At 36.5% G+C, this 27,831-nt stretch overlaps 1 protein-coding gene across 5 annotated transcripts in view; it reads left to right on the top strand.

Annotated features, from left to right (window-relative positions):
* Positions 1-27,831, top strand: part of LOC131029041 (serotonin N-acetyltransferase 2, chloroplastic) — a 153,264-nt gene that overhangs the window by 69,618 nt on the left and 55,815 nt on the right. For 4 of the 5 annotated variants that reach the window (XM_057959436.2, XM_057959435.2, XM_057959434.2 and 1 more), the window contains exons 3-4: positions 18,910-18,990; positions 19,082-19,139. In XM_057959436.2, coding sequence (XP_057815419.2) covers positions 18,910-18,990; positions 19,082-19,139 — 139 coding nt within the window. Of the gene's footprint in view, positions 1-2,298; positions 2,366-18,909; positions 18,991-19,081; positions 19,140-27,831 lie in introns of all 5 variants that reach the window. The other variant, XM_057959439.2, reaches the window with a different exon arrangement.

Here is a 27,831-nt window from a genome sequence, read left to right as displayed (position 1 = left end):
TACAAGATTGACATTTTGCCAAGTGTCCCAATGGAAGAAATTGATCCCATAGGCATTAGGTTCATCAAATTTGCTGCCAAGGAAAAGGATAAGGGACACCCTCTTCTAGAATAAAGGTGGATTTATTAGTTGTTTATTTCTCATCGGTCCATTTTGGATAACTATGTTAGCTTGCCCTAATTAGAGTTGCTGCTTTAATCTTGGCCATTGATCTTAAATCAATCTAGGCCGTTGCTTTGTAATAAGGGTGCCTATATAAACCCTCCTCATTTCATTTGTAAGGGATATGAGAGATTTTAGAGAAATTGTTGTTGTGATACTTCTCAAGTACCAAACGTTATTCATTGTTCAATTGGTCGTGAATCTCTGTCCACTTTTGCAAGTTAGCATGGTTTCTTGGCTCTCATTAGAATAGATTTTATTTTCAAGTTGTTAGATTGAATGAAGGATTTGATAAAGTTGCTTAATGTGGAATGATGTGTTCATACTTTTTATAATTGGATGATATTCAATTATTTTGCAAAGTTAGGCTGAATCAGTTAATGAAAATTTAACTTCCTTTTGCTTTATTCATTGTTCAAAATGTTGGTTAATATGAGTGATATGAAAATCTCTTGAATTCCTTAGAAGATAGCACTGTTCTTGTGTAGTTGTTGGATTTGGCGAAGCAATAATTGGTTTTAAATCCATTTTTGCAACTTCTGTCTCTCGAGTTCATAGGATTAGCTTAGGGTTAGAATTATCTTTGTAAACCCTCATCCTTTTGCCTTTTTTTTCAAAGTCTTGGTAGAAGTAGGATTAAACAAAACTTATTGAAAAATCATTCCAAAAAAGAGAAGTCGAGAATTAGCAGAATCCTTAGATTGATTTACTCCTCGAACAATTATGTAAGTTCCGCTTGAGTTTACCATTAAATCAAAATTTACCAACTGAGACTATTTGCGTGAATTTGGAACCTTGGAGTCGTCTTTGTGATCACAGTCCATCTGTTCAGCACATAGAAGATTTTGATTAAGAGAGGATAAGATATCTTTGGGTATTTTATTTTGAGTTGAGCATGCATAAAAACCACACCTACAGTTCCCCTAACTAGTATGACCATCTGACTAGAGGTGTATCTAGTTTATGTGAACTAATGGTCGCATACTAAATGCAACACCACCTTGGTCAACGTTTCATTAAAAGTGTGTTAGATTTCACCACCCTTACTCAACTTGTCCATACTAGAGTACAACTGACTCACAAATCATACAGGTTCAACCAACCCATTGGACTCTTACTCATTAATCTTATGTCTACTGACATTAACAACCATAATGACCTTCATGATAATATGACATTAACCGACCATTCATTAACTGTAACCCATATAAACTGACCTGAGGTAGATCCTAAGAATCTATTCATTGACCTCAAGATCAACTAATCAATTAACACAGGAATTAATGTAACAACCTTAAAGATTCAAATAATCATACATGGGTTTTCATCATAGTTTCGGGACTCACCAGAACTCGCCAAAACTCGGAGAGTCCCAAGTCGGGTGACACTGGGCGAGTCTTGATGCCTAGACTAGGCTAGACTTAATTTTTTAATTTTTTTAATTTTCTTTTTAAATCTCAAAAACTGACAAACCTTGTGTAACTTATTGCTACCCCTTCTATTGTTGGGTTTTTGTCACATCTAACACCTTCTGTAGCTTATCATTGCTACCCCTCAAACCCATTTGCACCTCCACTCCCAAACCCCCACCAGGTAGTGGGACCTACCTTAGATGCCTTCGTAGGAGGGATGTAGACTCCTTTAGGCCATAGACTTCTAGTTATTGTTTTGATATTTGTTTGGAACTTTTGATGTCATGGATTTCATATTCCGTGAGTATTGTATACGTTTGACAGTATGTATAATCTAAGTGTGGCTATTTCCTTCAAATATAATTTGCGTTTATAATTATGTGATCGATGTATGCTTTTGTATGTGATCAAATTAGTTTCTACTTGTTGATGTTATTGTGTCTTTAAGGTATATTTAATAAATGATGCTTGAAACAAGTTTTAAATCCTTAAAAATCACTAAATTTCTTAGGTTTTTCACTTGCCGAGTTTGTGCGGAGTTTTCTTGCTGAGTCCCAAGTCTCGAGTCAAGTCACCCTCCCTGAGTCTGTGTCGAGTCTGAGTCTCGTTTGTATGGTTTTCATTGAGATTATATTTTATGTTGCTGCATTAAAAAATCAGACTATTTCCATGAACCAATTATTGGTTTCTTATAGCATGAATATCTGTTTGTTATATTTAATAGATCACATGAACATACTTAATCTATTGATGAGATTCACATAAATGCTGCTCAACAGACCATGGCACAGGTATGCAAGCAACCTTTATTCTTTGGCATTATTCATCAGTTAAGCATTGGCTACTCATGACAAAATTATCACAGCTATGGAAGACAAAATAACCACAGTTGTGCATGACAGTTTGTTCACAGCTAATAGAGCATGATTCTTTCGAGTCTTCCTCTTTTCTTTTTATTGAGTAATATTTTCACTTATCAAAGTAATGCACGATTGATCTCTGCTTTTCAATTGGATATGATCTAGATGCATTCATAATTCACAGGTAATACCAGAAAACATAATACAGAGCTATCCGGAATAGATTTCATAAATCGCTGCTTTGTCATGCCCTTAATAGGGCAAGTAGACAATGTTGCAGTAATCATTCTTTTCTAACAATAAAAGTATAATTCTCAGCTATGCACCAATTGATAATAACAGTTTCAACCTTCATAATTTTCAGCAAATCACAACAGTAAACGAAGCTTCCTTTTTCCAAATCAAAACTAATGAATATGACATGCCTGAGTTATGACAAGTTCGACAAGAAGGTTCCTTTGGTAAGCAATGTTTGCCTCTCCTAACAAGGGCCACAAATTCCCGCGAACCTCCTTTAGATGAGCCAAGGAAGTGTTGTAGTGAACTTCCGAAAGTATTTCGATGGCAACAAGTAGTAATGCAAAAAAACGAAAATGTTTCCACAGGAGAAAGTCACATAATCTTCTCCGCAATCATGAACGAAAAAAGTAATGGATACCAAGAAGAATCCTCGCTCGAACAGAAAGCCTTCAAATAAGAATGCCCCCCACCAAAGACTGCTCATGCAAATCAATAATGCCTTCCCCATCTTGATCAATGGTACCACAAAGTCTAGAGAGGTGGTAGGGAGAGTGGTGTAATGTTTCCACCCCACCTCCCCAAACAATAGGCAACTTCGGCACTAAGCTAATATCAAAATTCAAATAAACCTTAAGAAATTACAAAGATACACAGACACACACATATATACATGTATATATACATGCATATATACATATACATATACATATACATATACATGTACACACACACACACACAGACACATATATATATATATATATATATTCACGTGTAAGTTACATGCATACCTACATCCATATTTATATGTGTATTTATATGTACATTACTCAATAATGATTGAATATACGTATACATATACACATATACATTATAAGTATGTATGTATGCTATATACTCTTATATTTGGATATACATTTATATATGGACATAAATATCATAAGTTGATAAGTCTAACTAAAGGATGATTATTAACCATTCAATTCGATAATGATTATTAAAATTATTAAATACATGGAAAACAACACACTGGCAACTCACACAGATGAAAATGGGATAATACCGACTGTCTATAGACTGACAAGGCAAGACAACCACCTAGATAGCCAAGGTGACAACCAACTAAAAAACAATTTTAACTTATGTTTCAGGGTTCAATGGCAAGTTGTAATGGAATGCTCTATTGGCTAAATTTCCCTTCTCAAACTTGTTGGTATTTTGTCAAATAGTTGGCAAACTATCACTGTAGTGTCTGATTTTTTCCCTTTCTTGATTATATCTGTGGTTCAGCTGGAACGTGGTGCGTTTTGTTTTATAGTTTTGCAGACATTCTTTCATTACAATATACATGCATTAATGAAACTACATATTCTAATAATTAAGTTCTTAGGCATTGGCTACCCAACTATCAATGAATTTATTAAACGCAAACTCCAAAGTATTTTGTCCCAGCATATAATTATATTGCAGGTTTCAATCATTCAGCTACAACAGAAAATACACAGTATCCCAATCACAAAATTAATATCAAAGAACCTATTAACCATGCCGCTGAAGATCATTACTTAGTCGCTGACTTTTCTCCAGCACAATGCCAAGTGCAGTCCGTGGCATATATTATTCCCACAACCCATCCAAATGCAAGTCACGTCCCTGGTAACTGGGCAACAAACATCCAGAAATCATATCGGCACCTTTGTTGACTAATTCAACCCCACAAAACGTGGCCAAGGTATCACGCAGCTGAGAGAGTTAGTTGCGACCTGAATGCTAGAACCCGGCTGGTCTACAGCTGACTAGAAGCTAGTCAATGGATATCGTGCTGCTGATAAACCAGAATAAATCGTTCTTTTTCAACCCCCTCCAAACTGCAAAAACAAACTTAGTTGCTGGACTACTAAGTCTGTCAAACCACAAACTCTGCATTCTTCTATCTGAGCAATCACAAGCCATACTGAAAATAGCAACGCCCTTACTCTTGCAAATTCCAATTTTGTTTTGAAGATTTCCCAGATTTGGAAATGTTGCCAATGAGGGTGTACGTCCCCAAAAGCCAAGAAATTTTCCAGATTTTTCGAGAAATCCAAACTCCAAGAAAAAACACAATTTCCAAGATACTTCCATCTGCATTAAATGCTCTTATTTATAACTCCATTTGGGCACAATTACCAATGCATCGCGGATGTGGGATAAAAGAAAATTGTAATAACATATTAAAATCCCTTATGTCTCCAAAAAGAAAGGGGACTCTAATTTTTCCCTTTAAACATTAGTCCCAACATTAAATAAATCACTAAAGTTAAATATTTAAATTTAAGTTTAGGAACTTTTAATTTATTGTGCAAATAATTAATGGCCCATTAAATTAGCAATCCAGATGAAGAATTAAATGCACCAAAATACTAACAACCAAAATTACTTCAAAAAAATTACCAGACACTGAGCCACAATTGACTTATTATAAATAGTAAGTATCTGGAAAACTTGTCAAAACACCTCCGATTGGCCTGAAATTGAAATTGCCATGGCCAAATCCTTTACCGATACCTGTAAAGTCTTGGTTAGCCCTTGGAACCATGGCAAGATGGGCTAACGACAAATCACCTCATGACTGCTAAAAAGGGGACATTACACAAGTTGGTCTCATCTGAAGTTTGCAATCCTCTCTTTGATAATACTCTCCCTCCCTCTTGAGGGCGCAGCTTATCTTGCATACACTTGGTCATATGAAAAATAGTTAGACCAATCTTATCTTCACATCCATTATATGAATATATATACATAAAAGAAAGATGAACATAGCCAAACATAATCATTCATGTCTATCTATAAATTTAGACTCAAGATTACTCATTCACGTAAGGAAGCAATAAAATATCAATGTTCTGCCTTTCACACATTTGCATCATTTATATTAAAACCAATGTTTGAAAGAGGGATGTAACAGTACTCTAATACTTCTGCCAGTATATTAATTGTGTGATTGCTAGGTAAAACAAACTTGTAATCAGAATCACACCTCTTGATCAGTCTTTAACGATGATTAGTTTTTTTTATTACTTTTTACATATGTGGGAAAATAATCACTCAACACACCTGCATAAAACATTTGAATAAAATATACAAGTCCCATGTGTTGAAGATATTATAGCTACGGTAGGACTCCGCTGACCAACCTAGCTATCCAAATGTCTAATTGGCCTATTGGCCTTAGACATTTGGTTATTCAATTTACTTGTTCAGTTAAACATGATTCATATTTTAACTTAAGATCAATTGTGATTACCGTTTGCCTTGTCATATTTACTATAGTCGTATATATCCGATTATCTACTTACATTATATAATCGAGGGTTGACTATGATCGGTTTAATCATATTTGTTATTGCATTGACTTGTAATTGATTTATCATATCGGACTTGTTACGTATTGGTTAAGTTTATTATGCATAACCAATCATAATTGAATTGGTTGAATGTAAACCTGATTACAATTATGAATCGGTTCTGCATCCAATTGCCATCGTGACTCTTCATATAGAGTCACGACTTATTAAGTTGTCTTCGGGTAAACGTCCTAAAGCAATATGATCATAATTTAATTCATGACGATCATAGGTCGAAAGTTCATATTCAAAATACATTCGCCAACAGGTCTCCAAAAAGAAGGAACTTTTGTTGGATTACCGAAAGGTAGTTCATTTTCTGTTCCATACATGGATAAAAAGCTAGTAGTTTTGTTGTCAGTGTCAATAGATTGGGGGGTAGATTCATACCAAGGTCTCAAGCGAAAAGGATTTACAATCTTGATTTGAATACCTTCTTTTAGGTAGTCTTTCATCCAATCTTTGGGCACATCGATGTCCGTCAATTCATATCCGTCGTAATTACATTTAATATAAAATTCCCTATTCAAATTGGACCAATCCCGCTCCCATTCGGGGGCCTGAAATAATAAAACACGAGCGAAGTTTTTGGCTATTATTAATGAAGGGAAATATAATCTTTTACGAAGATATGTATGTGTGAATAATACACCCGCTCTGAGATAGTGAAGCAATTCCCAATCGAAGCCCTGCTGTATTTGACGGCGACGATTTTCCTCTCTCTTTTGCTTTCGATCCAGATATTTGTCAAAATATCTTACGAGTCTTGAAATCGTAATATCTTTTTTGATTTCCCTTTTAGGATTTGGCTTGCGACGTGGCTTTTGCATCATTTCTTTTAGTCTCTCGAAAAGACTCGACTGTGGTCGAGGTATCCAATTGTTGACCACTGATACTTTTCGTCTTTGAGAACGGACATACATTTCTTTTGAATGGTAATAAGGTGAACGATATAATAAACAAGCAGTTTGTGGGAAATCAATATTAGCAGATCGATAATATACATACAGTGAATTACATACAGCAATACGTGAACACTGCAGTTTGTAATTACCATCAACCTGAAGGAGGTCGATATTATACAGCAATCTATTATCATTAGAGATCGTGGCTATACATATAAACCCTGCATATCGTATATATTGTGACAGATTGGATCTCATCTAAATTGTGATATATACACACATTAATTCGTGATCTTCACACACAGCAAATTCAACAGACATTCTGCTAATTGGATTCGTACCTTACATAGTTGAATTGATATCAAACTGAAATCAAGTTTAAATAAAATTTAAAACTACCTGCTTATACAATCTGATCAAATTTCAACACCATAGGTGTTGGGTAAGTCCTTAGTTTCAAAGTGGGGACATGACCATGAGAAATGAGCTCCCAAAAGCATGCTTAAATAGTCTCCTCAAAAGCTATGCCCTCTCGCCTATACTATTTTCAATTAATTTAGAACTTAAACTTTATTTCCCAATGTGGCTTCTGTTAAATTTAAGTGATCAGATTATAGCAGAAACAAAAGTCACCACAAATGAACAGAATGAACACCATGTTACCCTGGGAAAACCTTCCTTATGAAGGTGAAAAACCCAGCCACAAAATTCTCAGTTATATTTATTCAGGTCTGAATTTGATTTACAAAGAATGGCTTCACTGCTTGAAGCTTTATGCACACAACAATATAACACACAAGGTAATATAATAATCGAACTGTAGAATTCAGTTATAAACTCGATCTGCTGAATGTATGTTGGACTCGATTCTTCTTGCTGTAGGATGAATGCTCCTTAACCTGCCAGATTCAATGAACACAAACTGCAGAAGAATGAATCGGACTGCTGTAGAAGATAACTTGATTTGTTAGGGAATACATGATATGCTTAGTGTGCCTTAGATGAATATTATCGATGCCTTATATACTCGAACACAAGTTCCTTCAACCATCACGACTCCTCAAGGAGGTTGGCTTTTCCTTTTAGCGGCATGCCTTTTCATAAGTGAGGATTTATTAGATATATATTAACACATCTTATGCTTCCTGATTTTATTATCAAGGATGGCAGAATAGTTAATAAATAAAGGCAAGTCGATATAGCTAAATTGTCTAAGTCCGATAGGCCACTTAGACAATTTAGTTTACTATGTCGGTCATGAAGGAGACCATCGGACTTAGACAATTTAGTTTACTATCTTGGCCATGAAGGAGACGACCGACGCTATTACATTAACACTCTCTCTTAGCTAGGGAGGAATCCTTCTTAATACAAATGAACACAACCACCATGGCTACTCCTAGAGGGTGAATACACACAAATGCTAAGTCATAGAGTCTCTCACATGACATCCACCATACCTACTCGCAGAGGGTGGAACAAGGGCTGGAACCTTAAACTTCTCTCACAGAGAAGAATGCACAACAAGGGCTGATACCTCAAACTTCTTTTGCAGAGAAGAATGCATAACAAGGGCTGAAACCTCAAACTTCTCTCACAGAGAAGAATGCATAACAATACATATCAAGTAATTACTGATGCTGATACTCCCTTTCAGCAAGGGCTTCATTCTCCACAACTCCAAGCTTGTCTCGAAAATGCACTAACTTCACTTTCACAAGAGGCTTGGTGAGAATGTTAACCGTTTGTTCCTTAGTACAAATGTATCTCAATTGAACAACATTCCTCTGTACCATATCTCTAATATAGTGGTACCGAATCTCAACATGCTTTGTTCTGTCATGGAACACTGGATTGACAGAAAGCTTTACACAACTTTGATTATTGCAATGGATGGTAGTAGGCTCCAATGATTGTCCAAACAATCCTGCAAGGAGCTTATGAAGCCACACTGCTTCTCGAGTTGCCATGCATGTTGCAATGTATTCTGCCTTTGCAGTGCTTAGGGCTACAGAAGACTGCTTCCTGCTACACTAGGAAATCATAGCAGATCCCAAGCTGAAGCAACAACCAGAGGTGCTCTTCCGATTAGTAACACTCCCTGCCCAATCAGAATCAAAATATCCTTCAAGAATCAGGTTCACACTGTGCCATTTTCAACTGTGCCACACAAGTATCTCAAGATATGCTTGGCTGCAACTAGATGTATCTGTCTAGGTTCACTCATGAACTGGCTAAGTGCACTCACTGCATAGCAAATATCTGGTCTAGTGTTAACTAGATACATCAAGGACCCAATCAACTGCCTGTACATAGTAGGGTCCACAAGATTTGAACTAGTTGCAGCTTCCCTTAATTTCTTCAAGTTAGTTTCCATTGGTGTGGACATGGATTTGCAATCTGTCATACCAAATCTCTTCAAGATATCGATGGTGTATTTTTCTTGACTTAGGATAATCTCATTGGGCCTTTGCCAAACTTCCAACCCTAGAAAGAAGTGCATGAGTCCTAAGTCCATCTCGAATTCGGAAATCAACTCCTTACATCTATCAATGAGATGATCTTCTTCGGTAACAAATAGGTCATCAACATAAAGTACCAAGATCAACATATCACCATTATATACCTTGAAGTAAAGGTTTGGATCAGTATCATTCTTGCAGAAACTCAAACCCACTAAGTATCTGTCAATTCTTTCATACCAAGCCCAAGGAGCTTGTTTAAGACCATATAGGGCTTTCTTCAATCTACACACATGAGACTCTTTCCCATGAATCATGAATCCCTCAGGTTGCTCGATGTAGACCTCTTCTTCAATCACACCATTGAGAAAAGCAGTCTTCACATCCATCTGATGCAACTTCCATCCCTTAGCTGCTGCAATGGCAATGATGGTTCTAATGGAAGTATAGCGAGCAACAAGAGCAAATGTTTCTTCGTAGTCTATTCCCTCTTGTTGAGAGAAGCCACGAGCCACAAATCTAGCCTTGTACTTTTCAATGCTACCATCAGCTGCATGCTTTATCTTGTACAACCACTTGGAAGATACAACAGACTTCCCTTTCGGTCTAGGCACAATATCTCACACATTATTCTTGAGAATGGATTGATACTCCTCATCCATTGTATCTTTCCAAACTTGTTGTTTTGAGGCTTCCTCTACGCTAGAGGGTTTAGACTCAATAAGATTACACATTAATGCAACATAACTAGAAAATCTCTGTGGTCTTTTACTTTCTCTGAATGTGCCTCTAGGAGCAGCAAACTGTTTTGCTTCCTGCATAGTGTTTCTCGCCCAAAGAGGTCTCTTTCGAGACACAACAATATCTCTAGGTCCATCAGTGGGATCCAAAGGTTCAATTGGATCATCACTCATATCGGGTTCTGTAGTCTCCCTTTGAATATCAAGAGCATGATCAACATCCATGTCTTGAGGAGTCTCATCATCTATCTCCATGCATGAGCCCTTTGATTTCTTGAATGCAACATCTTCCTCAAATGTGACATCCCTGCTAACTTCTATTTGCTTATGACCAGGAACGTAAATACGATAGGCTTTGGAGGTTTCACAATAGCCCACAAATATTCCTTTCTTGCCAGAAGGTTCCAACTTGGTTCTCTTGTCCTTGGGAATATGAACATACACAGGACAACCAAATATTCTCAAGTGGCTGATATCAGGCTTGATACCTGAAAAAGCTTCTTCAAGAGTCATATTTTGTAATATCCGATGAGGACATCTGTTTTGAACATAGACTGCTGTTCTAGAGGCTTCTGGCCATAGAAAAATCTGAAGGTTTCGATCATGAATCATAGCTTTTGCAGCTTCAACAATAGATCTGTTCTTCCTTTCAGCAACCCCATTTTGTTGAGGGTTGTAAGGAACACAAAACTCCCTCTTGATCCCTGCCTCAATACAGAAATCACGAAAGTTACCCAAGGTGTACTCACCTGCATTATCAGACCTTAAAATTTTTATTTTCTTTCCAGATAAATTTTTTACAAGAGCTTTCAACTCTTTAAACCTACCTAGGACTTCATCAGACTCTTTAGACCTAAAGAAATAAATCCAAGTCTTCCTAGAGTAGTCATCTATAAAAGATACATAACACAAACATGCACTTAGGGATGGAATTGACATTGGTCCACATAAATCTGAACGTACAAGATCTAGAATTTCTTTAGACCTACTTTCACTGCTATGAAAAGGACTCTTAATATTTTTACCCATAGCACAACCTTTACAAGCACCATCATGTACATGATTAAGTTTAGGAATACCTTTTACTATCTTTTCCAGTGATGGAAGAGCCCTAAAGTGGAGATGTCCAAGTCTTTTGTGCCAAAGTTCGCTGGAACTGGAAGAATCATGAATGAGAGCTTGAACTGGAAGAGTGGAGAGTTTATACAAACTCTTATGTCGATTTCTGATCACACGAGCAGTCTTGATGCTAGAGCTCTTAGGCCAAGCAAGAACTCTTCTTTCAGAAAATGCAATTTGATATCCCTTATCCTCCAAGGCTGAAATAGACACAAGGTTTCTCTTGATCCCTGACACGAACAACACATCACTTAGGTGTAGAGAAACTCCAGATTCAAGGTTTAGAAATGTGGCACCAAATCCTCTTACGAAATAGCATTGGTCATCCCCAATAATAACTTGAAGAGTGACTCTTTCTCCACTAAATCTGAAAGGTGCTCCCGATAACCAATGATATGTTGAGAGGCTCCACTATCAATTAACCAGGTATCATTGTCCGTAGGAACATTGCTTGATAATGCTGATATGAAAAGAAAACCATTGGAGTTATCGTCAACCTCCTTTTGAGATGAGACTTCATTGATGTTTGCTCCTTGATGATTAGGTCTTGTCAAACAATCCTTCGCAAAGTGATGAAACTTGTCACACCTAAAACACTGGATGCGAGAGAGTCTTTCTTCCTCTTCCTAAAATCAGGTGCAAAATCTGATTTGAAATCTCTATTCCTTTTGAAGTTGCCTTTCTTCCAATACTTACGTTTCTTGGTAGATTGAGTGGCAAGAACATGTGTATCTTCATTTTGAGAATTCTTGATAATTCCTTTAGTGGTCAATCTTGATTCTTCTTGAATACAATCTGCACAGAGTCGATCAAACTTAGGTAATTTGGATCTTCCACTTATGCTTTGGATAAATGGCTCCCATGAATGAGGCAGACCATTCAAGGCTAGCATGACAAGATCTTTATCAATCACTTGATCCCCAATTGAGCTTAGTTGATCTCTCAATTCTGAAATTTTCATGAAGTAGGTGATGACTGAATCTCCCTTTGCCATCTTCACCTGGTGTAATTGCTTCGTCAAGGCAAGAGCCCTACTTACGTTGTTAATCTCATATAAATCTTCCAAGGTTTTGAACATATCTCTTGCACTTGTCATTTTGGAGATGAGAGGCACCAAGTGATCCCTCACGGAGTCGATTAATATCTTCTTTGCTTTGATGGCATTTTTCTTGAATTGAAGCTTCTCCTCATGATCTTCAGGTTCAGATAAATCCTTTTCCTCCATTAATTGAAGAAGATCATTTTCTTCAAGTGCAATGAGTCTCTAAACTTCCATGAGGTGAAGTTAGATGCGCCTTCAAGCCTATCTTCGACTTTAAGACCATTCACTATTTTCGAGACTTAGAGATACTGCTCGATGGAGAGAGAGGAGAGAATACTTAGAAGTTGTAGAGAACGATCTTCTTTCACTGTGGCTTTGTTACCATGTTAAATTTAAGTGATCCAGTTATAGCAGAAACAAAATTCACCACAAATGAACAGAATGAACAGAATGAACACCAAGTTACCTTGGGAAAACCTTCCTTATGGAGGTGAAAAACCCAGCCACAAAATTCTCAGTTATATTTATTCAGGTCTGAATATGATTTACAAAGAATGGCTTCACTGCTTGAAGCTTTATGCACACAACAATATAACACACAAGGTAATATAATAATCGAACTGTAGAATTCAGTTATAAACTCGATCTGCTGAATGTATGTTGGACCCGATTCTTCTTGCTGTAGGATGAATGCTCCTTAACCTGCCAGATTCAATGAACACGAACTGCAGAAGAATGAATCGGACTGCTGTAGAAGATAACTTGATTTGTTAGGGAATACTCGATATGCTTAGTGTCTTAGATGAATATTATCCATGCGTTATATACTCGAACACAGGTTCCTTCAACCATCATGACTCCTCAAGGAGGTTGGCTTTTCCTTTTAGCGGCATGCCTTTTCAGAAGTGACGATTTATTATATATATATTAACACATCTTATGCTTCTCGATTTTATTATCAAGGATGGCGAAATAATTAATAAATAAAGGCAAGTCGATATAGCTAAATTGTCTAAGGCCGATAGGCCACTTAGACAATTTAGTTTACCATGTCGGCCATGAAGGAGACGACCGATGCTATTACATTAACAACTTCCAAGTCTCAAAAGGGGCCATTTATTAAATTTTATCACTTAACTTTAATATTGGCATCCATATAGTCTTTTATCAAAAATATTTTAATAACAATAAAGTTAAATCTTTAACTTAACTATATAAAATAATAACTTATCGTTATTTAATTTAAAATCACTAGACTATATCAAATATTGATATATTGATATCCATTGCTTCCACCGACACTTCTAAAAATAGTAATGCTAACAACTGGCTCAATTGGTGCCTAAAATGGACTTACTAAAAATAGTGTATTGGAGAATTGAACCAAAAATACTCTAGAAAAGAGCATTACACAAATCTTAACCACTGGAGCTGAAATATATACTTGAACATATGTGCAAGTAATTGAAATTATGTATCTGTTAACAATCTAAAGGGCATATGTGCAAGTAACCAAAGATAGAGAAAATTAACTAGGGGCATCACATTGGTATCAAAGCCAAAATCTTGCCAACCTGTGAATCATCAGGATTGAAAGGGCAAGTTGATCATGGCATTCCTTAAGAGATATCTTGAAGGGGTACTTTAGGGTGAATATGGAGAAGAGACTACAATGGTGGTTTATTACAAATCTCGGGTTGCAAAGACTGTTGAAAGATATGAAAAATATATCACTAGCCGGAAAATTTGAAGGCAACCCTCTTCTTTCCAAATTATGAAGAACTAGTAAAAAACATATCATAGAGAAAATGGCCAAGCGAGAGTAAAAAAGTTTGAGATATAATAGATCATGTGATTACTTGTTATGACATATACAATGCCCTTATTGAGAAGAGTGAAGACATTCAAGAGAAAATATCTTTTCCTCTCTTTGCAAAATTGATGGGGACAACAGAAGAATACTACACACTATTGCAAGAGGCCACACCTGAATTCGCTACTCAAGACATGGGAGAAGAACTAGAACAAGTGATGGGTACAAATGATGAAGAGGTGGAAATTGATAAACCAGAAGTATTTCAAGAACTTAGGGAAGACACAGTGATGAAGAAGCATGAATGATGAAAAAGAAGCTAAATCCAAGTCACTCGAAATTGCCCAAAGGAAGATGAAGAATGATTTGCTAAATTATGCACTATCTTCCAAACTTTGAAATGGTAAGCTATTGATTGATTTTTAGAGTAGCATTGTGGATGAACATGCATTTGAAGAAATAATTTGAGTCACAAGGATAGATGTGTTGAGGGCATCTCCATGATTCCTATTTTGGGAAAGGAAGGTGAGCTCCTAGTTGATAGCCTAAGGTATGGAAATGATGATCAAATTTCAGATTTGTTACTTCCTACTATGCCACTACAAGATTCTTGTTATCATGGAGAGCATGCTAAAAGGATACAATTTGCACTATGGATCATGTTGACTCTTTGATTCAAGTTCAAGATTGTTTTTTCTTATGGGATCTAGGTGATCTTTCGAGGGTCAAATTAGATAGAGACATTGATATCATTAATGAGATATCCATCTCATGCATTGAAAGGAAACCTAGGAGGAATCATATAGAGTTGATCATGCATTCTAATCACATTGTGAAGGATCATTGTTTGCAGTTTATAAATCACCCGTGGGAGCTAGGTACGACAATTGAAGACAAGATCGTGGGTGATAGCTGAATGGAGATAGTCACAGTAGGACGCTTGTTGCTAGGTGATGGTAAGTAAAATAATGTCATTTTGGTATACAAGATTTTTTGACTAGTTGGGGTACCAAGCTACAAACATGTCGGAGGTCTTGTGGGATGAAACACTACAAATTCCTAAGGCATGGCAATTGGACATCATTTTGGGTGGATAAAGATGCAAAAACTTTGATATCATGGGTCTTGGAGGTGTTGGTGTTTTGAGTTGTGGACCCTAAATCCTTAAGGCTGGATGGTCTCCCAAGTGCTAGGGGTGTCAAATCTGGGAAGAATGTCACAAAACCTATGTTTAGATTGGGCAACTTAGGACCAATTGCTGAGGTGGGTAAGACCTTCACTTTTGGCTCTGCTATACCAAGTGGGGTTTTGGAAAATCCATATAGTTTCTTCACCATTTTTCAATTTTTCCTTTGTGCGTTTTGTCAAACAATTTGCAGACTGCTATGAACAATGAGGTGTTTGTGTTTGTAATTTGGTGTTTCAAGTTTGCATATGTTTGAGTATATTTCTGGTATGAGTTTCAATGATAGTTATATGCAAGACATATATGTGTAACTCTGCACAGAAAATAACAAATACATATATTGAACTGAAACTGAGCTCTTTATATTGACCGCTATAACTGAAATAGACTGAATTACAATCTTTCAGTGAAGAATTTAGCTACAAGACTCAGGTTACACAACTATTACAACTTCAAAAGTGTACAGAGGTAATAAATATTTTCTGACCCTAAAATTCTGAAGGTGATCTTCAATAGAATGCTGCTAGCTAGATTATTCTCAATAATACTGTCCAAGTCCCACCCATGTCTATTGATTATCTGCTCTAGAATGGTGGCTGGTATAATAAATGTCCCTCCAATGGCTTGGACTGACCTTGTTCTTATTTTTGTAGCTTTCAACAGCCCATGCCTAGGCTCCCGTACTCATGTCCAATTGCCCATATACACTTCTATCTTCCACAATCTGATTTAATCCTTTTGTCTTTCTAGTTTGATCAGATTAGTGACTCAAACATCATGCCAGCATGTATATTGAGGTTGCCACGTAGGAAGCTCTTATAATGACTGCAAATAATGGTCAGCATGCACTAGCCTTTCCATGCCTCTCTCAAACCTCATTTGAACTGTCTCTAATTCATATGCCAAATCCTTCTGGACAAGTTGGCTAGAATGAAGTGTCAATGGATCATCTAATTGCATGAGCTGGTATACTTGCCACGCCCCAACCTTAGTATGAAGGCCACAATTCACTTTTTTAATCGCCACATTAACCCAGCCATAATAATTCTAATATTGTTTTTGGTAATACAAAGTCACTTCACGCCACTTAAGCTTTTGTTGACTAGCTGAATAAATGCCTGATTCCCACGCACTTAATAACTCCATGAAATACAATCGACCAATTTACATTATTGCTCAGCTGTTCCTTTCTAAGGTAATGATTAATATAAAAATATGGTTTATTTAAATGGTCTCGATTTTTGATTCAAATAATCCAGTTCTACCACATAATTCCAACGCTCAAATACAACATCTATTATTTCTGGCATTCGACCCAAAATCTATGAATTTTGCTATAACCTTGGAAATTTGCCTTCATGGAAGACTTAAAAATTTTTGATCAATGAAGCTCAATTCTGAATTTTGAAATGAATCCACTTAAGGATGGAGTTGGGTTTTTGTCCAGTTTACAAAGAAACCCAAGGGTTTTCATCCTAGGGCTTGCTGAACATGCAAACACAAGCTCTCTGGAAAATAACAAGTCAAGATGTGGAAATGACTTGCCTACACCTCCTTTTAAAGCCCCAGTAGAATCCTCTAGAAGAATATGATTTAACCTCCTTTGAAACTTCTAGAAGAATCGATTAAAAATATTTAATGAATTTATCCTTAAGATTTAATTTATTGGTACAACCAAAAATATGTAATTTAATTTAATTTATTCCCTTATAATCTCCCACCTTAGCCTATGGGAATAAAATAGGCTAGAGAACTCTGCTTGGTGATCGCTTGGAAAAGGGGACATGACAGGTTTCCCTGAAGGTGCTGCATTAGATATCACTACAAAAGCACAATACTCACCCTGACACAATTTATACTCATTACATAGTGCACCTCTATTCTAGTTGTCACTTTGTGCCAATATGCTAGTTTGGGAGACTCAAAGTTAAGCACCTTATTAAAACATATGATCTGCCACATAAAGGTCAATGAATGTGTTTTATAATAACCCCGTACATTGTTATATTCATTCAGATATGGTAGTTGGAACACGCTAGAAAAGATAAAATTTAAAGATGTTTATGTTAATTCGTTCTGAGCATGTAGAGAATGATAGGGAGGAGCTAGTGATAGACTGGTGCCTTTATCCAATTGGGCAACAGAGTCTCTGAATTCATACAAAATGCTGCAATAACTACAACCAAGGCAATACCTTAATCAAGACACCATAAAAGACTATGCCTTTCAAAATGCACCGGCAAGCTAGGCTCTATATATACATTCAGAAAAGCAAATAATATTTGCAGAGTATTAAGTGACTCTACTTAGTCATCCATTAGCATACCCATACATTACTTTTATTGTTCTGAAAATATATCTTACAGAAGCTTTGCAAGGATTTTATTGTGGTCTAGTTGGCCAGCTAAACAACAAACATCCAAAAATGGGTACCATACACATGGAGACACTCAGTGAAGGTTGATTCTGGCATTAATCTTTCCCTTTTTATTTATTTAATGAATATCTTGGTTATCTTTATGTGCTCGGTTTCTGTAATAAATCATGTAGAATGCTGCTTTTAGAAATAAACACCATAACCAAGATTCATCCTTAGAGTTTGTTTGAGGTGGTTAATTATGCTATCATTTAAAGGAGCATCAATAGAAATGGGCTTTATTATTTGACATATTTCTTGCAGCAATCTTCAGGTCATCCTTGTAGCCATTAAAAGAGAACCATGTGGAAAGAGGACAATTAATGCATTATTGAGTTCAGCTTGCAAACCATTTCCAGATGTCTTGGTAGACAGACACTTGGAAAACATGCTTAGTAATTAATTGATTCCTTATTCTTAGAACTAATGCATATTATTCACCGTTTTCAGTAAAATTTTATCTCTTTACCTCTTGGACCAAAGGCTTGTATGTTAGCTAATCTAGCTGTCATAGGACCAGGCATCTCTTGTAACTGTGTTGTTCATTTAATATAACTTTTATGCTTTTTGCGTCATATAGTTTGTATTTCTTAATACAAGTTCTAGGAATGATCACACCATAATACAAGCCAATATAAACAAAGAGCAAAACCCAAAACCACTACTATTTTTTGCCAGAGGATAGTCATGCAAGGTTTCAAAAGTTACAATATGGTTATACCATTGAAGATCTTCAGGTAATGCAACTATCTTTTCAGCTCTAAAATTCATTGCAAGTTTCTCTGTGCCCTATGTCCAATTCAACTTGTCTATGCAATTTAATTTAAGCTGCAGTAGCAGTAGATAGATGCTAATTTTAAGTTAATGTAAATGTATGGGTCTGTCAGTTTATATTCTTCATGCAGTTTCTACTTACTTGTTGGCATCTGTTTATGTTAGAGTTGGGTTGCAACATATGCTTGTAGTGATTAGCATAGTTACTTTAAGGTTCAAAATGGCAAATCTATCAAAGATTCAAATGTATTTGGTTGTGCATACAAGAGGCAATGCCTACTGGTACCTTTTGTGTCTTTTGGTGTGGATTTACTTCAAAACATTTACAAGTAAAATTTCTAAGTGAGGTTATAACTACTTGACTTCTTTTGGTTCTTTTCATTTTTTTTTTCAGCTTGGTGAGTTGTGGGCAAAGACCTTGGAACTGAGGAGGGATCCAGTAAAAATTATGAAGTCCTTGAAACATAGTTATGCGGTAAGAGTTTGATTTCATGTTCTATATGCTATGGCACAGGAAATCTTCACAGTAAACATGGATATCTAATGAGGCATGTGATTCTGGCAAGTTTGTTGCTGTCTTAACAAGGGAAGAGAAAGCAGAGGGTGCTCAGACAAAGATTGTCGGTATGCATTTTGATTTCGATTACTTATTCCATTGAGAATCAAGATACATATATATTCTAAAAAGTTTAGAGTAAATGCATTTCAAAGAAATATCTCCATTCATTTTGATTTTGATAGTGTGCATTACCTCTTTGCTACAAAATCTGAAACAAGTGTGGCTCCATACAATGGCAAATTAGATTCACACACGAGTTATTTCAACTAGTGGAAAACAAGCTTGGGGTAATTTTTATTGAGGATATTTATTAGAAACTTTGCAAAAGATTGTTACAAAATGAAAATTATGAGAACCAGATTCATGGTTACAAAAAAATAAGAATGCTTAATTACCTTATGTTTTGCTTATTGTACTGTTTTGCCCAATAAAGAATTTAATAAGTTATGGTTATAATGAAAATTATATTGCAGATTTTCATACATATCTTCACCAGTCATCAGACTACACAGCCCAAACACTTGAGGCAAAACACTATTATTTTTAATACCTTATTGAGTTTAATTTATTTGAATTATTTTCTTTGTGTTATACTGGGATTTGGTCTGATGACATCTATATATTTTCTCTTTGTGGTCATGTCTTTCAATTTCACTTTGTTTATTTGCTTTTGGGATTTCCATGGAGCTAAGCCAATATACAATGACCCAAAAGTCAACCATTATTACCAAAATTTAGTTTGTTAGTCATGTTGATTGACTGATGTAGTTATCTGAACCTTTCACCCTGAAATTCAGCCATCAATTCTGATTTAAGTGGTTGGAGTTTCTACAGTGCAACATCTTCAGATATTATTTTTAAGGATTAACTGCATTTATTATTCAGTGCTCAAATCATTATTTGATTGACCTATTTCTCACGACTAGTCATTTCTTCTATGATTGATCCTTAATGAGATTGAATAGTCCAGCTGGAACTCATTGCATCAAGTGATTTTCATAGGAGAGGAATGGTGGAATTGAAACTAGCAGAAGTAATTATCATTTCACATTAGTTGTCACTGCCCCTTGCCAGAATTCGCACCCAACAGTTAGGATTTCCTAGGAGGCCACCCATTAGTATTTGATGAGATATAGGAACATGGGCTATGAGACAACCCTATGGATGATTGAATATTTTTAAATCATTAGAATTAGTGACATAGGCCACTCCATATTTTTTAATATTGTACATATTATCACATAGGCCATAGTATATTACTCTGTTGCATGAAACGATAGAAGTTAGAACCCATTCATATAAGCCTGGAAATTATTCATTGGTTCTGGTTTATGTACTCCTGGAAATTGTTTAAGTTCTCTATGCTTACTTGTTTCCGAAATAGCCCGGAAACTCAATGCCATTTTAATGGTGGGCACTGTACATGCTTGCATTTTTTTGCTCCTTGGTGCCACATCTAAGTCCAATGATGTGCATTAGACCTCAATGTTTATTGACACATGCTTTGACACTTAAGTTGTGATTTGGTATATCTGATTTCTACACCACATTCCTAGTCTAACCCTGTGATCACCCTCAGCACGAGTGTCACCATGTTTATGTCTATCTCTCGTATCCGTGATTGTCATTGTCTCTCCTTCCTATTGCTTCATTTTTCCAAGAAAATACCACCAGCAGTGGTTAATGTCCACTTTTCTTGATCATGTAACTGCTACGGTGTTTAAGTGATTGTCTCAACAATCACAAAATTGTTGTGGTGTTCATGTCATTGTCACTATTAGTCCTGTCCTGCAAACCTGCGGTGCCGCCTTATGTTACTCAAAGGAAAACGAGGGCACCTCTAGAAGATGTTTCATTTCCCTAACCGTTCCAATTTTGCACAACTAATCTCATTCCTTAGGTCTCTAAATGCAATGGTGTTTGAGGTCATGAGGGATGCAAGAATGTAAGTCAGCAGCATGCACTCTGCTATTCTTGAGATCTTCCAACTCTGTGTAGTTTTTGTATTGCTTGTTTGACTTCATTAATCTTCTTGTCTTACTAGCTACAATTTGTGATGGATTATGTGAGACTTGCGTTTGAATATGTCACACTGTGAAGACACTAACTCCAGCTTCAGCATATTACTCATTGGTTTGTCATCTCCATATTTGACAAGTTGGGGATTTAGATTTGTTATTCTTTACCTTTCAACATTGCATTTAAAGAAATTAGAAGCATATGATTTAGTTTTCCCTACTCGAGACTCTTTGCATAACTGCATATTGTCGTTTAAGACATGGTTTTAAGAGGTTTGGGTTGTGTGTGTAATTGATAATCATTTTACATAACCATACGCCCTCATATTTCATTCAATTCATAGTGGCATTCTTAGTTTCTCTAGCTTCATATGCATCCTACTTTGCATAGCAACTGTTTGAAAAATATTCCTAGTCTTGCTTTCTGTTTTTTCTCACATAATTTCAATTTTGCCTACACCAAGATTAAGGTACCAATTTTTGGATTGTGCTTCATTCTCATAGCTTCTCTTGAGTCTAGATTGCATCATAACTAGAGTCGCTATTCTGATTTCTTCTTTCATTTCCATACATAAGTACACTTCAGCATCTTTCTGGTTAGTAGACATTCATAGCTTTGCTTTCTTCTTGAATCCTCCTGTTTGAGTGCACTAGTAAATCCATCTTCACCATTCTTGCTGTTCTTAGTCAGCCTATCTTCACCTTATTTACCATTCTGAGCATTTTATCACAGCTTTTCAATTATGGCATTAATTGGAAACACATTGTAGTGCCCCCTTTTTTGGGTTCTCTTATAGTGTAGCTGGTGCTGACTTTCAAGGTTTGTGTCAGCCAGTTTAGTGGAGTATTTTGATGTCGCTAGTGAGTTCAGATGGATTAATCGAGATGAATGACACTTTCTGGAGTGATTTTGGACAACTTGTCCATACTTGCTATTTATAGTAAATGTCAACTGGACACTGATTACGTTAGTTGGCAGAGTTACTATTTTTGGATAGTTGGTGATTGCATAAATTGATAATATCTTGGTGACTAAAGGTGTTCAAGGATATTATTTTAAATAATGTTAAACCATTAAAGTTAAATTAAATATATTACTTTATCTAATTTAATAAAATGACTTTTTAAAAGTGACTTAATATTGGTACCTAGGGAGTTATAAGGTGTTGATTTAAAATATTATAAAAAATGATATATTCTTTTGGGTGCCTAGGGCGACATAAGACTAATTCAAAATTTAAAATTAAATTAAAAGGATGTACAACCCTAATTAGGGTGTTGAGCTTGGAGTTTATAAAAGGGCTTTTGAGCTTATTTGCATGTATGCTGAAGATTATTCAATTTATGATATTTCTCTCCGATAGAGAAAACCCAGTGTGGTTCTAGAGATTGAATGTGGTTCATCTCAACCTTTGAAGGATGAAGACCCTTTTTGGAAATCAATTTCGTAGTTGCTGGTTGAGAGATCCTAAGGAACATGGTGTGGGATGTGTGGATCTCTAGTGTGGTTAGATTGATCTCACGAGTGCAACTAGGTTACTCATTGCTACTAAAGAATTTTAAGTTCTTATATGCTTTTCTTCTAAATTGAGAGAGTTGATCTCCTATGAAGGTTGAAAACTTGGGCACCCATCTTGGAAGTGTTACTTGGGTGCATTAATTAAAAGTGGCTAGAAAATAGTTTTTTAATTCTTGTTTCTTTCTTGCTTATAAATAGAATGCTTGGGGTGGACGTTAGAAATCATTTTGTGCATGCTCAATATGAGAAACTTGGTGTAGGCACCCAAATATTTGAGTAATGAGTAGTTGCTTGTTGAGAGATCCTAAGGGACATGGTCTGGGATGTGTGGATCCCTAGTGTGTTTAGATTGATCTCATGAGTGCAACTAGGTTGCTCATTGCTACTAAAGAATTCTTGTATGGTTTTCATCTAGATCGAGTGTTGATTCCTTGTGAAGGTTCAAAGCATGATCTGTATTGTAATTTTTGTTGCTGTTTATAATACATTGTTTCAATGTTTGAGGCCATGTTTTTTTTTCTAGGGAATATCATTGCCTTTCTCTCTCTTGCATAATTTTTGGATTCTTTCTTTTATTATTTCTTTAGTGCCATAACTATGTTAGGATTTTATTGAAGCTTTTATAGATTTGGATAACTTATAACATCTCTCCCCCAGAATTAAGTAGGAAATTGTTATGTATTTCATTTCAATGTAATATCCTAGGGAAAATATTCTTGGAAATATTTAATTTAAAACCTTCAACAACTTTATATTGGACCAATACATTTTGGCTTTAAATATTTAAAGAAGAACCTTAGAAACCCTAGATTATATTATTATTCGCACAATAGCCTTAATAACTCCAAAATATGCCTTATACTTCTTTAAATAACTCTAAAATGCATTAGTGTTCATCTAGTTTGTCAATAAATAAAATGAATTATTTTGTAATTAAGGAATTAGTCCTTGATAGTTGGTAGTTACCAATGGTTGGCGTTCTCAACCAACATCGGCTTTGCTATATATTTTTCATTATACTTGTAGTCAGGGATTGCATGCATTAAGTCCTATATCTATTGTACATACGATAAATGGATGAATAAAAGACATCTTTCTAGAACATTGTTGCAAGTAATTGTTATTGTTATATTTTGTTATTTTGTTATTTCGGTTTACTCTTTGTTAATCTTTCAAGTGGAATTATTGAGTAAACATTTGGTGCCATTGGACAAAGTATAACTTATAGACGAGAATCATGGTGATGCAATGGGACAGCCGCTAGATGAACTTGTACAAGCCAACGAGGAACGAGAAGACCAACTTACATAGAATATGGTGAAGTTGTGGGACATCTCGTTCAAGGAACATGTTCGGAGGCAAGCTCTCAGGAGAGAGGTCCCTTAGGACACCATCTAGACAATCTAACCATCAATGAAAAGGTTTATTGGTTGCTGCACAAATTACCAAGGTTTATAGCACACCACTTTATCATCTTGCAAGACCTTGGGGCAGAGAGGGATCAGGGGCAATGAAGGCAACAAATATTGCAATGGTATGAAGAGAGGAATCGATGGGAAGAGGAATGTGACACTAGCAAGAGATGTATGTCCAAGAATTAATGCTCGTGCAACCTGACAATGATAGGACACATATTCCAAACGATCACGAAGCAACAAAAGGATTGATGAGAAGATGCCTTCAACTAAGAGAATAAGGAGAATGATGAAGGCGAATGAGAAGAATTGCCAAAGAAACTGAAGGATTACTGACATAAAGTCCAAGCCTGCCAAGAAGTAAAAGATGAAGTGTCAACCAAAGTTGTAGTTGGGAAGAAAGGAAGAATTTCATTGAAGAACATATGAAGGGAGAGTGGGAGGAGATAGCCAGACACCTACCGCTCCCTGATGAAGTATATCAAGTTTCAACACATTATTGACCAAGAAGACAATCCGTCCATATATTCAATGTTGGACCAAGAGGAGGAAGAAGGAAACCCAATCTGGTTCTGTGAGCATTGGCCAGTTTTCAGGGTTTTCCATAGGTTTCCAAATGTGTTAGGAGGATTCCAATGTTCTTGGTGAGCTCACTTCTCAGTTTCAGTGGGTTTTGATAGAAATTTTTATTTATAGTAAGTGTTTGAATGGCGCCAATCTTTCTAGGTTTTTTTGGGTTTGTTCTCGTGGGTCCTCAGAGAACACTGCTATTTACAATATGTGCTCATGTCGGCATTAGTTATCAACTTTTAGCTTCAGTTGGTTCCGACATGTTTGATTCTTTATTTCTGGTGTCTTGGCGAGTTTCGTACGTTGATTGGAATTATTTTTAAATATTTACACTTAAGTATTCAAGTGGCGATTATTTATTGTAAATATTTCATAAAGTAAATGTCCCCAAGTTGGATGCCTAGGTTGCGGGGACTAAAGTTATTTTAAAAAGGTGTTATGGGAGCTTATTTGAGGGGAAAAAAATATTTCAGTGTTCCACGGGGCGTGTCACCCCTAAAATAACCTGCATCCCTTGTAGGGGGGTGTTTTCGAGACTTGGGGACTTGGGGGAAACATCCTTCCACACCACTACCACCTTAGCCACCTTCGCCACCTCTGTCGAGGACAACGTCGAGTCGCTTGCTATATGGTACATGCCATTACATATTGATTGCAACCTTTAATTGAGTGAAAATTAGTTGGTCTTTCACAGGGCACTCATAAAGATGTTATATTGCAGATTTTTGCCTTGAAGATTTGAATTCACCTCTATTTTTATAGCAGCACCGCCCCCCCAGCACCGCTCCACCGTCGTCCCCCTGTCGTCCCATCACCGTCCCCAAATTAAGGCCCTTGGTTCCCCTGTCCCCAAAACCGTCCCCCCTTTCCTCCGTTAGGAAATTCTGTGGAACTATGAAATATTTAAATATTTGAAATGCCATAATTTTTCCGTCGAAGCTCTGTGTATTGGAGTTTGGGCTCTCATTTCTTGATTAGTAGTTTGCACAAATAAAAAGATGCCATCAAGATGAACTTTGGAGTTCTTCTTGGAGGTGTTGAGGACGAAAACCCTTTGCAACATGTATAGTTTAGGTGGTGAAAGACCCACCCTAGTTGGTGTCAAAATGAAATTTGGAGTTCTTCTTGGAGTTGTTGAGGACGAAAACCCTTTGCAATTTGTATAGTTTCGGTGGTGAAAGACCCACCCTAGCTGGTTTAGTTATTCTTCACAAGAAACACAAAAGTTTAAAGAAGCTTTTAGTTTGGGGTTTTCACGATCATGAAGATTTTCAGTATATTTTGAAGAGCAAGTTATTGGGTTTTCAGTTTAGAGTGTTTGCAAAGATTGTGGAGACTTTTGTAAAGGGTTTTGAGCTTTTTGCAGGTCTTCCTGATGTTAGCCGTACTTCTTCTATCCTAGCCGTACCCCACATTTTGAGATGTTATACATGCTGAAGCGATTTTCTGGTTATGGGTATTGATCTGTTGAATTTCCCAAGGCTAAGTGACCATTCTCCATATGCTATTTGATAGTTTTTTTATGACCTTGATTTTTCTAGTGAAATCGCCCCTTAGAGCTGGCTTCTCACCTTTTTGGAAGGTACATAGGTATTAGGGAGGCTGAAGCTGAATGGTGAGGGTGCTAAACACATCCTTTGCAGGTCCAATGGAGACTTCACTTTGTTGCAGGTCCTTGAGCAACATTTTGATGACATAAAGTAATGATTTGGAAGAAGTTCCGATCATAGTGTGTTTTTTACAGTTATTGGCAAAAAGGCTTGTAATGCTGGAAATGCTTCTGTTGTGATTTGAGTCCCACACAAGTTAATAGCAGTCCTTTCTGGGGTCAATAAACAGTTGAAATTAACTTGAATAATGGTAAGTTACATGGACAATGCCATTGATTATTAGGGAGTTATGAGATGATGCTTCATGGCTGTAGCTGAAGATAAAATTTGTTGACTCAGAGCTGTTTTATCCTTCTTTGTGGATCAGGTCTTCAAGGACAGCCAATGATGCAAGTTATAAGGTCTATTCAGTTTTGAAATTGTTCCATTTACAGTTAATATGTAATGTGGATAGTGAAGAGTTAAAGATATCATTTTTGTTACTATACCACTACACCTATGGAGAAAGGGCTGAAGCTTTCAACCAAATCAGACTCAAAGGTGATAAATGAGTTAGCATTCAGGTAACTCGTGGGCAGTCTTATCTATCTTATAGCCATTAGGCCTGATTTGAGCTATCTTGTAAGTTACATCTCTAGATTCATGATAGCATCAAAGGCAGAACAATGGGTTGCAGTGAAGTGAGTGTTGAGATACGTGAAAGGGACACTTTTGCTTTGACATTTTGTATACCAGAAGCAAAGATCCTAGGTTGGTTGGGTCCACAGTTTTAGATTGTGTATAGCAGAAGCAAAGATCCTAGGCTGCCCCTTGACCCTGTTGGGGGTGCTGCCCCTAGGCCCTCGTTGGGGGCGTTGTCCCCAAACCCTCATTTGATTTGGTAGGTACACTACAAGTTGGGGTCGTCCAGTCCAAGTGATTGTCTGTCATTAGTTTTTTGGAATATTACTTGATGTTTACTTGTCGTCTCCAAGACGACTTTTTTTGGGGGGGGGATGATGTAGTCGGCATAAGATGCCTATTGTTATGTTTGATAATATTTGTTATCTGCCAATGTATCAATTGTTTGTATTAAGAGGGTTGTCACTCTCAGGTAGTTAATGTGTTGGTTGGTTGACGGTTTTGTACCTCTTGGCAACTGTTGGGTCCTTCAAATATGTTGTGTATGGCCAAGGTAGTATGGTATGATCGGGTGAATTCTAATTCTTGGCCGACCATCTCTGGTCTTCTTCTTTGTAATAACTGCATGTGCGAATAAAGATATATTTTACTGCTGTGTCTGGTATGCATGGTCATTTATATTTTTATGTCCTGTATTTAATTTATCAGATATAGCAATATAGATTTGTAACCATGATGCTCACATGTGACCTTTGGTGAACTTGTGCAACAAAGCAAAGGGGCTTTGTCTCTTCTACCTTGTGAAACCAAAACATCCTCTGGCCTCTATATAATTGAGGGTCTTTGTTCTTAGATCTGTGAGATGTCCCTAGGGTTTGAACTCGGTATCAATAAACAAAATCAAAATCAAACTGTCATGGATTATTAGAAAACCCTATCAGCCAGTGTAGAACTAGATGAGGGCTATTTTCAATCATCCAAACACTTAGAAAATGAGATTTGAC

The sequence above is a fragment of the Cryptomeria japonica genome, chromosome 2 (genome assembly GCF_030272615.1).
Source record: "Cryptomeria japonica chromosome 2, Sugi_1.0, whole genome shotgun sequence".
NCBI classification, from domain to species: domain Eukaryota; kingdom Viridiplantae; phylum Streptophyta; class Pinopsida; order Cupressales; family Cupressaceae; genus Cryptomeria; species Cryptomeria japonica.
Note: the sequence above shows the minus strand (reverse complement) of the source record. Positions and strands in the feature narration are given on the sequence as shown.